This window comes from Taudactylus pleione, unplaced genomic scaffold (assembly GCF_031769625.1).
Source record: "Taudactylus pleione unplaced genomic scaffold, aTauple2 ptg000483l, whole genome shotgun sequence".
Lineage (NCBI taxonomy): Eukaryota > Metazoa > Chordata > Amphibia > Anura > Myobatrachidae > Taudactylus > Taudactylus pleione.
This window is the reverse complement of record NW_028284885.1, coordinates 1,211,630-1,223,452: the sequence shown is the minus strand read 5'-3', so window position 1 is coordinate 1,223,452 and position 11,823 is coordinate 1,211,630. Positions and strand designations below refer to the sequence as shown.

The 11,823-nt window shown below is 47.1% G+C and overlaps 1 protein-coding gene across 1 annotated transcript in view; it reads right to left on the bottom strand.

Annotated features, from left to right (window-relative positions):
* Nucleotides 1–3,417: 3,417 nt before the first annotated feature.
* LOC148502788 (uncharacterized) overlaps nt 3,418–11,823 on the bottom strand; it is a 29,070-nt gene continuing 20,664 nt past the window's right edge. The window contains exon 2 of the mRNA XM_088449337.1: nt 3,418–4,152. Within this exon, the coding sequence (XP_088305463.1) occupies nt 3,418–4,152 (735 nt within the window). The remainder of the gene's footprint in view (nt 4,153–11,823) is intronic.

The window sequence follows — 11,823 nt, the reverse complement described above, 5'->3', positions numbered from 1 at the left end:
CATTTTAATTTGGGGAGAGCTCCAGTGCAGCAATATTTGGTGGCTATATAGCATCCATATTCTATTGGGGGGGAATTATCATTACAGTTAACAGGCTGCCTATATAATTACCTCTCCGTACGTCAGGCCTGATTTAGAAATGTACAAAATGCCGACATTAATGCTGATCGAGCGATTGTTAGCCATTGCGCATGCCTGTATGCAGCACCGTGCAGCGAATGATTTGCGATTACGCTCGCACAGAGGAATCACTCACAAAGTGACAGGTAGTCAGTGTTTGGGGGAGGGAACGGGGAGGGTGTTAGAAAACCGCAGACATGTCTGACCACTTAAACGCCATTTACTGGGAGCGCATAAATCAGCTATTGCGATCTCCGTCACAGCACGAGAGCTCCCTGCGCGCCAGGAGAGATGCTGTGTTTGGGACAGGTCTGACTTCCCGCATATGCTGCGTGGCTGCTCGATCTGCTGCGACGTGATCGATGTTTTAGCTGGGACGTGACGTCGGATGGATAAGAGGAGGCAGCGGCGGGCGTCCCTATACTTGTAAGATTTGGAGACATTGGCATGTTTTCGCAGTTGCGAATTATGCGAAAATCGCAGCTGCAATTGCATTGGTGAAAATCTCTGAATCTGGCCCATATTGTGTAATACAATTATTACATTACAAGGTCACATACTGAGTATGATGTGAGAGACAGTTATCGTATTACAGGGATATACCATAGCGGGACGGTCGTGTTTTATCAACTAAAAATATACCCACAGTCCAGTTCCATTACAGTAGTGTTCATTCTTATTTATTTATTAACATTTACTGATATGGCACCAGCATATACCAGTGTGCTTTACAAATGGGAACAAAACAGTAATTAAACAAGACTGGGTAATAACAGAGAGACAGAGGTAAGAGGGCCCTGCTCGCAGGCTTACACCCTATACCAGAGGTTCCCAAACATTACAGGCCAGGTTGTAAGGATATTCATGCTTCAGTCTAGATGGTTAAATCATATTGGCTGAGGTACTAATTAAGTCACCTGTGCTCAAGCATATCCTTAAAACCTGGACTGTAATGGCAGAGTTAGGGAGCCCTCTGCTCTATAGCATTTTTCTTGGGAAGAGTTTCAGAGCAGAAGCAGTTTGTGGCCCTATGTTCTCCTGTTATATTAGGGGAAGGAAACTATCGCTGTAGTTGATATTAATGTAGACAGGTTATCAGCTATGTATATAGCGCACACATATTCAGCAGCATTTTAGAGAATATTTAGTCATATATATCAGTCCCTGCTCCAGTTAAGTTTACCTCTCAATCATATACAACAGTACAAGCATTAGGGTTAATTACTGATTGTTTATGTTTTTTTTGTTAGAATCCAACTAAGCTACCAGTTATGTTTTTGGCATGTGGGAGGAAACCAGAGAGACTCATCTACCAAACTTGGGGGTATATTTACTGAAGTGCGGGTTTTTAGAAGTGGGAGTTGTTGCCAATAGTAACCAGATTTTACTTATTTCTAGCACCTTCTCAAAGATAATATCTGGTATCTGTTTGGTTGCTAAGGGCAACAACTCCACTTCTAAAAACTCTCACTTTAGTAAATATAGGCCTCGGTCCCATTACCCAATCGCTGAATAAATTTGATTCCCGACTCCCCCACTTCTTCTCCTCTGACCATTCCTCTTACATTCTGGGTGACTTAACAACCCAATTAGCAATCCCACCAATACTGCTGCCCACAACTTCTCTACCTCTTGACATTTGTCTATCGTGATGGACTTTCCCTCCATCCCCCTTTAGCAGTCGCCCCCTTTGTGTTTTCCCACCTCTTTCTGACTTTTCCAACTCCACATTCTCATCTCTAGCCATCATCTACTCTCCTTGATTCGCTCCTCAGCCCTGTCACCTTCCCCCTTTCCCACCACAACTCTCACAAAGTACAACCTCAACGCCCTTGATATCTTCTGTCCCCAATCAACATCTCTTTCCTGCCCTGACTAGAACGCCTCCCTCTACAACAGCTCCCTCACCAATGCACGGCACCACTAGAGGAAATTCTGCTCTCATACTGATGTCCTACAGTTCTGCTCTATGGGCTAAGTTTACCATAATGGGCTTTTCAGAGCGACAGCGTCTTTGGCTGCTGGATTTAAAGGGTGAACAATGCTAAAACAAACTTTTGCTTTAAATTTTACAAACTGTACTACAAATGTGACAGCGCCACTATAATACGAGTATAATGTCTGGTGTTCATTCTAGCACCCTGCACCTGTCACAACCCGTGCAGTTCCTCTTTCCTGCCTGGGGTGTCACTCTCATCTCTGGTGCTTCTAGCACACTCAGCTAATGCAACAAACTGCTGAGATAGAGACCAGCGTGTGCTAGAAGCACCAAAGCAGAGAGCGACACCCCAGGCAGGAAAAAAAACTGCACGGGTTGGGACAGGTGCAGGGTGCTAGAATGAACACTAATGTCCCCAACTGGGTGTAAAATCTTTAGCATTTCCAAATAAGTATTTTGCAGCCAAACATTGGGAAATCTGAGGCCATTACTATGGAAAAGGAACAGATTTAGCATTTTACTACTAGTATGAGACTCTAATGGCTGGTACACACTAGACGATATGTCGTCCGATGTGTCCGGATCAGATGACATTTCGGCAACATCGTCTAGTGTGTACACTCAATGTCACTGGCGATGCACGCTCCGGCACATTGTCAGAGACATCGCCTGTTGGGCCTGCATGCAGGTCCGACAGGCTACATTGTCAGCAAGGGAACCTGGCGATGCTTGGACCCCCGCTGGTCTGGTCGCTTGCGAGATCGTGCTGGTTACGCAACGTTAAATGTGTACCCAGCATAAGTCCAAATGTAACTGGCCAAGTAGGGGAACTACAAAAGCAGACACGTTGCATTAAAGTTTATTTTAACAACTACAAATAGTAGTATGAAAATCTGAGCGCAAATGTTATCGCTACCATTGGCAATAACCATAAATTTATATTGTCCAAAAATCACAAGCTAAACATGCAGCACCTTGGATCTCCCAGCTGAAAAATGTTTAGAAAAAAAAAAATGTCATTAATAAACCCAAATTTGAAAGAACTCATTCTGAAATAATAATGAAAACATTTTTAGTTATACAATTTTAAAGGATCATGGATTTTTAAGTCTCCCGGTTTCCTGTAAGTATCTGATCAGATTTGGTATATGAATCTCTTTAAACGCAGGATTTGTAGCAGCAATTCCCTCAAAAACACTATAAACCTCCATATTTTTGATGCTGCTGAAGAAGAACTCTGTGGCGTCACTTTGTTTGGCCGTTTCCGATCCCGGTCTAGAACTGTCAGCACATTGCGCCGCAGAAGGAACTGATTCAACGACAGTCTCTGGACTATGACTGACGCGCTCTGCAGCGGCTCAGTGTGCACGCGCTGGAACCGGGTGACTGCTGGCGGGGGATCCCTGCGTCGCTGCCTTTGCTTGCTCTTCCTGAAACTTCGCCAGCGCTTTATTACAGTTCTGAGTGATGATCTTAGCAAACATGGCGTCCTCGTCGTTTTGTATCTCAAAGTGTCTCATGTAATCCAAAAATTCCTCATTGTGCTTAAATGGCGGAGGATTCAGATATTTCCATCTATCTCTCATTCCTTCACGATGCTGAATCACCTTCATCGCTCCTTCGTTTCTCTTGCTGGGGAGGTCATTTGCGTTTGAGGCATATTTGGCCACTTTAGCCGGCGTCGGGCCATCGGTGGCAATTTTCAGCTCTTGAATTTTTTTCCTCCCGTGCTTATGGTAAATCTCTTGCGCAGAGCAGTGCATTACTGTGTCCCTACCATACTTTCTTATCTCATCCTTGGCAGCTAACATTTCAGGGTGGTGTGCGACCAAATAAGTCTTCAAATGTGACATCATACATAAATGGGCGACCATGTATTTTCTGTCATTTATCACGGAGCAGAGGTGGCATACGTATGTGTAATTGAAGTCTCCCACCTGCAGTTCCACTATGTGCTCCAGGCCAAGAATGATCTCATCCTTGACATAGGTGTCCAGGAAGTGCTGTAAGCTATTTATGTGTGGGACTATTGCAGGGCGAACCTTTGCCAGCGTCTGCCTGTGACTTCTCCCCATGACGTGATCGTTCACCTCCTTTGCCGAATGACATATAATATTGCAATCCGTGCAGACATAGTCCTGGTGCTATGTAATGCCCTCCATGACAGAAGACTTGGACTGCAGCTGCTGCTGTATCCTGGGGTAATACCACTTCCGGTGTTGAGTTATGTATCGGGGGTGTAGACGCCAGCGGCTTCACAATAGACAGTGCGCAGGCGCAAGCAGGGAAACGATGGACTGCGCAAATGCCGTAAGCTGTACGGAAATGGCGCAGGCCAATTGCCTGGACGCTTGAGCTCGCCCTCAATGTGACGTCACCTGTGCTGGGCAGTTGTTGTTGCTCTGTGGGGAGGTTAATGAATGCGTGTTCCAGTCAGGACATTGCAAGCAACAGCACTGATGTAGTTCTCTAGTTGAAAATACAGTTTATTAACCAGTATAGAAATCCTGTCTTTCTACTTCAGGGTCCGTAGGGTATCCACAGGATACCTTGGGGTATAGGCGATGGTGGCAGACATCGGGCACCACAGAGTTAAAGTTTTCAGCCTCCCAGTATGCACTGGGGTCCCTCTCCTATACCCCGCCCCCGAGCCAAGGCAAATCAGTTTCGTAGGTGCCCGGCACGGAGTCGGATCACCTCTTCAGAGTGCGGCTGTTGGAACAGACCAGAAGTTTCTTCCAGCAGCGTTGCTGCGATAAATATGAGCAGGCAGCATGGACAAGCTAATTAGAGGTCCATGCTGCTGCTCCTCCACCCCGCCGGGCCAGAACGCCGGTACTGATCCGGAGATGCTGGCGGGTACCAGGGTCTCAGCTAGCGGGGACCCCCGGTATTCCAGACTGTGGCCGGATTCACGGGGATTCAGGTAAGCGGTGGGAATCCGCGGTGGGTTACCGCCGATTCACAGTCTTATTTGTCCCTAGGCAGGGGGTTCCCTGGGGACAGGCTGTGCGTGGAGCCAGGTACTGATCCTCCGCTTCCACTAGACCACCAGGGACAGCGGGCTGCAGCAGTATGGAAAAAGCTCCAGCATCCCAGGGGTTAATAGCATGCCAGGGGTGTGTGCTTTCCCTGTCTCACAGGCGGCTCCTCCCCCGCTTCACAGTGCCTTTCCACAGCGGTCTGGCGGGCTGTGGCAGCGTTCCTCCTCCGGGCCTGTCTCCTATCAGCTCCTCGGCGGCCATTTTATACAAGTGGCGAACGCTGCTGGATTCTGATACAGGGACAGCGCGGTCCGGGTCCCCCACATACCTCTCCTCCGATGAGGTCAGCGTATGCAGCACTGTTTCCTACCAGGCTCTGTGTCTGTGTAGTTGATCATAGTACCTGTAGTGCAGGTAATTTATTTCTGCATTGTATGTGACTATATGCTAGCGCTGTCTGACTGTACTTTCACTTCTCACTGTCAACCATTTTACTATCCCTGTCTTTCTGTCCCTTGCGGTGCGGTGCTGCAGGGTGCTTATTGCCTCACAGATAAAATGAAAAGTGTTTTTCTGTGTGGTGCGTCTATGGATTCTAATAATCTCTATACTCCTAAAGTCGCTGTTTAGCGTTGCACACAATAATAATTGCAGACCAGCCCAATTGTGTTTCCAAAGCACAAATAGTTATATTATTAAACAAAAAGAAATAATACATGATTTGATCTAGACACTGAGCGTAAATACAATTATAATACAAGGTTACAGCCAAATACATACGCTTGTGCCCCGGTACCAGGTCCCAGCCGATCAATCCAGACGTCTGTGGTCATCAAACAGGTGACGACTACTGGCCTAGCCTATTGCGCAAACATATATTCTCTTACAAGATGTATCAACACAATGGGGACAGACAAACACTGTTTCATTGGCTCCTATTCCAGCTTGATCTTCTCATTGGACAGTTCATATGGTGTCATTAGGGGCATGGCTTGGTCTTGTAGTTGCTCCTTTGTGTAGTTTTCCCGCTGCATAACTAATCTAAACTAGCCACTTTATTGATTACAACATTTCCAAATAAAACCATAATCTCTCTATGATCCATATTTCGGGAACACACGATGCATCTTCCTCGTTGTCAGAACCGGAAGCTTGCAAAGAAACAGTATCAGTTTGATACTAAACATGATGTGTTTACATTGTTCTATACCTTAGATATCAAATACATGCATTTCATATTATAACTTATATCTCTAACATAAACCATATTGTGCAGGAACCTTTTATAAGTGTAAATATGTGTATATGATTGTGGTTGCTAATGTGTGTCTGTATTTTAAAACTAAGTGAATGCTCAACAATGTGTATATACCTCAGCTCACATGCATCCATGGGTACTTAAATAAGTATATATACAATTATCAATGTGTGTATATTTATGATTATATGTAAATATGTGTCTATGTTTGTGCGTTTATGTAATTCTGTGTATTTTGTGATGAATTAATATATTTTATCCATTTCTGACATTTTAAAACTACAGTGCAAGGCGTAAATGGGAGTCCACTTCTTATTTCTAAACAGGGGGGAAGAGAGAGCCAGAGCTGCTTAAAGGTGCCACATTCTAATTAACGAATTCAAAGGTTTTCCTCTACCTATTCACAGTCTAAATGCCAGTTCATTTGTACCAGACTAGTACTGAACAAAGAGGCACATAATTGCATTTGGCTTGCAGGTTCTTGACAATAACCCTTAATTTTACATTTATATTGCTTACTTTGAGCGTCCTAGTTTCTGTGTACATTTCAATTATTTGTTACAGGCATACTGTATCAGTATGCGGAGTCTCTCAATACTTATGCAAACACCCACAGACACAAAGACTGTTTTTTCCAGGCTCTGATCAAACCCTATAGCAATACCAACATATTTATGCATATCGCAATTGCGCTGACACAGAATCGTCAGATAAAAATTACAAGCGATCATATCCAATTATTTGGTTTCGACACGTCACATACATACCGTTCACACTCATCATGTTTAAGAGTGAACGTGATTATTCTCCTCAGCTAAAACGTACCACATGCTCAGTACTGTTTGTGGAGGGTGATGTGAACACTGAGGGTTTCTCACATTTATATAGTATATGTATTTGTGGATATTGGTATTTCACTCTGCCATATGTATGCAGTAAGTTTCTGCGGCTTGACAAGCATCAGACAGGACTGGTATTTTACTTTCTACTATAATGTGTGTATATATATATATATATATATATATATGCTATGTGGTTGCATTATACCCAGTGCATGCTGTGTGCGATTACCATGCGGTTGAGCCTGCAGGTATGACGTACACCCTGCTGTTCCACTCTACCTGTTACGAGGCAGGTCTGTGAGAAGATACAGCTTATTCTCCCTCCCTGGTGGTTTACACAGTGTTCACAGTAGTGTCTCTCTCTCTACCTTTGTACAGAGACTGACGGCTACCTCCAGTCCATGTTGCAGGAATTTCCCTTAAGCCAACATGGGGCACGCGTTAGGCAGAATCAGCTTTTCACCTACTCTTCGCTTTGGCGATGTAGTTTCGCGTGTATGCCACGCTAGGTAGGTGGTCTGAGATTCGCCTGCGCAATACTTTTTCGCCAGAAGCGGAACTTTTTCACCAGAAGCGATACTTTTTCGCCAAAGCGAGACCTTTTTGCAAATGCAAGGTTTCGCGGGTGCGAAACTTGTATGTGTCAAGGGTATTCTGTGGAATTCCCTTCGTCAATTATATCACAGGAAGGTTAACTACAGATTATCCATTTCCTGTAGTTCATTCCATGCCTACTGAGTACTGCAACCTTACCTATGTTCTCTCGAATGCTACGTGTCGCAAAGTGGTGCTTTGTTGGAAGTCCATATACTCCCTTAGAGGGGGGGGCTTCCAGGCCAGCTAAGCTGGGTAGCCAGAGAATGTAATGGGGGCAGATGTCTTGGATCCATATATGTTAATGAGGCAACCTTGGTTATAGGTCTCCTCACTTCTAGAATTTCCTCGGCAGCAGTGGTGGCACGCTTCCTGCGGTGGCGCTCATGGAGAGCTGATGCAGACTCCAAGAAAGGGTTGGAATGCTTACCCTTTAATGGTAAGGTCCTCTTTGGCCCTTATCTGGACAAGATTGTGAGCACTTTGGCAGCAGCTAAATCTTCATGTCTACCATCGGCCCAGGTTTGTTCAGGGTCTGGGACTTTCTCCTTATTGGCTCTATTGGGCCCAGGGTAAGTCCAAAGAACAGTCCTTTCCTAGACCGTCAGGGGCCAGGTAGTCTACCAAGCCAAAGAAACAGGCTTGGTGTACCAGATGGCCATATGTCACATCTGCTGGTAAGCCCTAAGCCTGATAGGACGGGCCTCCCCTTGGGGACCCCAGGGTGGGAGGCCAACTTCTTCAGTTTGCCCAGTGCTGGTATCAGACTGCTACAGTAACTTGGGTAGTAGAGGTGGTCTCTCATGGGTACACCCTCTCCTTCTGCAGAAGGCTTCCCAGACGATATTTCTCCCACAGGCCTTCAGTAAGTCAAGACAAGGCCCTGGAATTCCAGAAAGTAGGGCACTTTATGCTCCAAGTGGGGGTGCGTGCTTCCTTGCCTCCAGGAAGAACAGGGTTTTACACAACCCCTTTCTCGTTCTGATGCCCAATGGGTCCTACCGGCCTATTCACAACCTCAAGTCCCTCAACAAGCTTTTGAGGGTCCCTTAGTTCAGGATGGAGACCCTGCATTCCATCATATTGGCTATGGAACCTAGGGATTTTATGGTGTCCTTGGACATTCAGAATGCCTCCCTGCATGTCCCAGTTGCTTTAGCCCACCAATGGTTCCTCAGATTCGCAGTGATCAATCCACATTTCCAATTTCAGGTACTGCCCTTTGGCCTCTCCAGCACCTCGGGTGTTTACCAGGGTCACGGCAGTTATGGCATCCCACCTGCAGATGCAGGGAATCTGTCTGTTACCCTATCTGGATGACCTTCTGCTCTTAGCAAGGTCTAGGGGTTACTTCAGGTCCATCTGCAATGGACAATATCTGTGTTGCAGAATCACGGCTGGCTGATAACCTGAAAGTGGTTCCTCACACAATGAAGGATCTTTGTGACAGAGGAAAAGATCTCTGCGTTACAGGCAAAGATTTATATTTGTCTTCAGAGTCGCCGAGTGTTCATTTACTCGGCAATGAGCAGACCTCTGCAGAAGTTGATCTTCTGATGAAATGGGTTGCTCCATCGGATAAAGACACTGGCAATGGTGCTTTCTCCAGAGGTACGGCTGTCTCTGGCCTGGTGGCTACAGACATCCCACCTCAACAAGGGATGCCCCTTTTGGATCTCAGACTGGGCCCTCAGAATGCCAGTTTCCGAGGTTGGGGGGTTGTGACAGGTCCACACTTCTTTAGGGAAGGTGACCGACAACAGAATCTGCTCTTCCAATCAACATATTGGTACTTCCAGCAGTATTCACAGCTCTTCAGCAAGCTAGACTGGTTCTTCACAGAAAATCTGTGCAAATCCAGTCAGACTACGCCACCACAGTGGCTTACATAATCCGCCAAGGAGAAACCAGAAGTCAGGCAGCCCTAACACAGGTGTCCCACGTTCTGGCTTTTTCGGAAGGCAATCTCCCAGCTGTCTCTGCAGTGTTCATACCAGGAGTCCTCAACTGGGAAGCAGACTTCCTCAGCCATCAGGACATGCATCCAGGGGAATGGTCTCTTCAGCAGGAGGTGTTATAATTCCTAGTGAACGAGTGGGGCCTTCCAGAGATAAGCCTCATGGTCTCCTCACGGTGTTCGGGTCAACAACAACTGACTAGGAGGCTCTTCTGGTGGACGCTCTATTGGTCCGGTGGACCTTCCAGTTTGCATACCTCTCCCTCCATTCTCCCTTCTTCCTCGAGTACTTCGGAAGTTCAATTAAGAAGGAGGCAGTTTCGTAGGTGCCCAGCCAGAGACGGGTCACTGCAAGAGGGGCTGTTGAAACCCCAGAGGATCTTCAGAGTGGACAGTCCAATGGACATTCGTGCTGCTGCGACACGCTGCCAGCGCTGAGACACTGGTACCGATCCGAAGATCTCGGCGGGCTTCTGGGGGTTTCCGCTCGGGGGCCTGGGACTGTGGCTGGACAGCACGGGGAGCAACAAGGTAAGCAGCAGGTGTCTGTGGTAGGCGCCCGCTGGTGCACAGTCCCCTATTGTCCCCAGGGCTGGGGGCTCCCAGGGGATGGCAGTGCATGGAGCCAGACACGGAGCCTGCGCTACCACTAGACCAGCAGGGATACAGGACTGCAGCATTGCGGAATACACTCCAGCATCCCAGGGGTTAAAAGCATGCCAGGGGAGGGTGCCTTCCCTGTATAGCACAGCCAGCTCCTCCCCAGCTGCACACAGCACCTTTCCACCGTGGTCTGGCGGGCTGCTCCTCCAGGCCCGCCTCCACTGAGCTCTCTGGTGGCAATTTTATGAGCACAACACTGGTCTCATTGAGCAGTGCGGAGCCTCGGTCCCCCTGCATACCTCTCCTTCAGTAAGGTCAGCGTATGTAGCACTATTCCTACCAGACTTTAGGTTTGTGTAGTTGATTGTAGTGCCATTAGTGCAGGTGGTCTTTCTGCATTGTTTGTGACGGTATACGTTCGGGGAGCCAGTGGACGCAATGCCGACCGCCGGCTTCCCGACTGCTTAATCCCAGCGAGGGTTAAATGACTGGTGCCTAAATCTTGACGCCTGTCATTTTACCGACGCCGGGGCCCCGATCGAAGGGATGCCGGGCGCGGACAGACGCGCGGGGGGGTGTGTGTGTGGATGGTTAAGTTTAGGGCTCCCGGGGGGGACTTAGGGTTAGGCACCCCTCTGGGAGATTAGGGTCAGGCTAGGGAAAAGGGGGGTTAATGTTAGGCACCCCCCTGGGGGACTTGGGTTTAGGCGGCGGGGAAAGGGGGGTTAAGTTTAGGCACTTAGAGGGGGATTAGGGTTAGGCACAGGGGGGGAGGTTAGGGATAGGCACCCTAAAGGAGGGTTAGGGGGTAGAATTAGGTTAGTTTATACTTACCTTTAGGACAATCGGGATTTCCTCCTCTGTCGGGCTGCCGCTGCCGAGATTTGAACCGCGGCCGGCGGTAAATCATACCAAATGCATTTGTGACATGTTAGCGCTCTGTGACTGTATTTCTTTTCTGTCAGCCATTTTGCTATCCCTATACCTTTCCTCCTCTCAGCCCTCACGATGCCAGTACTGTCAGGGTGGAAATTTACCTCACAGTTAAAGGTGTTGTTTTTTCTGTGTGGTGGGTCACATACAGTAACTATGTGTCTGGGAGTGACGATTCTGTGCAGAATGGTGCCCCTCTCCTGCTTTCATGCTCCGGATTGACGAAGCCGGACAATTGGCTGAGACAGAATAAGTTAAAATTAAAATCTGCACAATGCCATTTTGCGAATGGCAACAAGACGCCATTTTGCGAATGGCCGCACGACGCCATTTTAGCGAATCCCACAATATCAGTACATACGCCGATGCTATTATTTAGCGTCATGCGATTCCCACGCAATAGAACAATGTTAAAAGTCCTCATTATATAAATACATACATTTACTAAAACATATAATATGGACAACCCTGCAAAACACGTACCACGGTGTACTCCACAAATACGTAGTCGCAGAACGCTAACTAGCGTCTTTTCTTAATATCCTTATACTTACAGATTGCACACTTACATAGAAAGGTTCACCAGCCTTAAG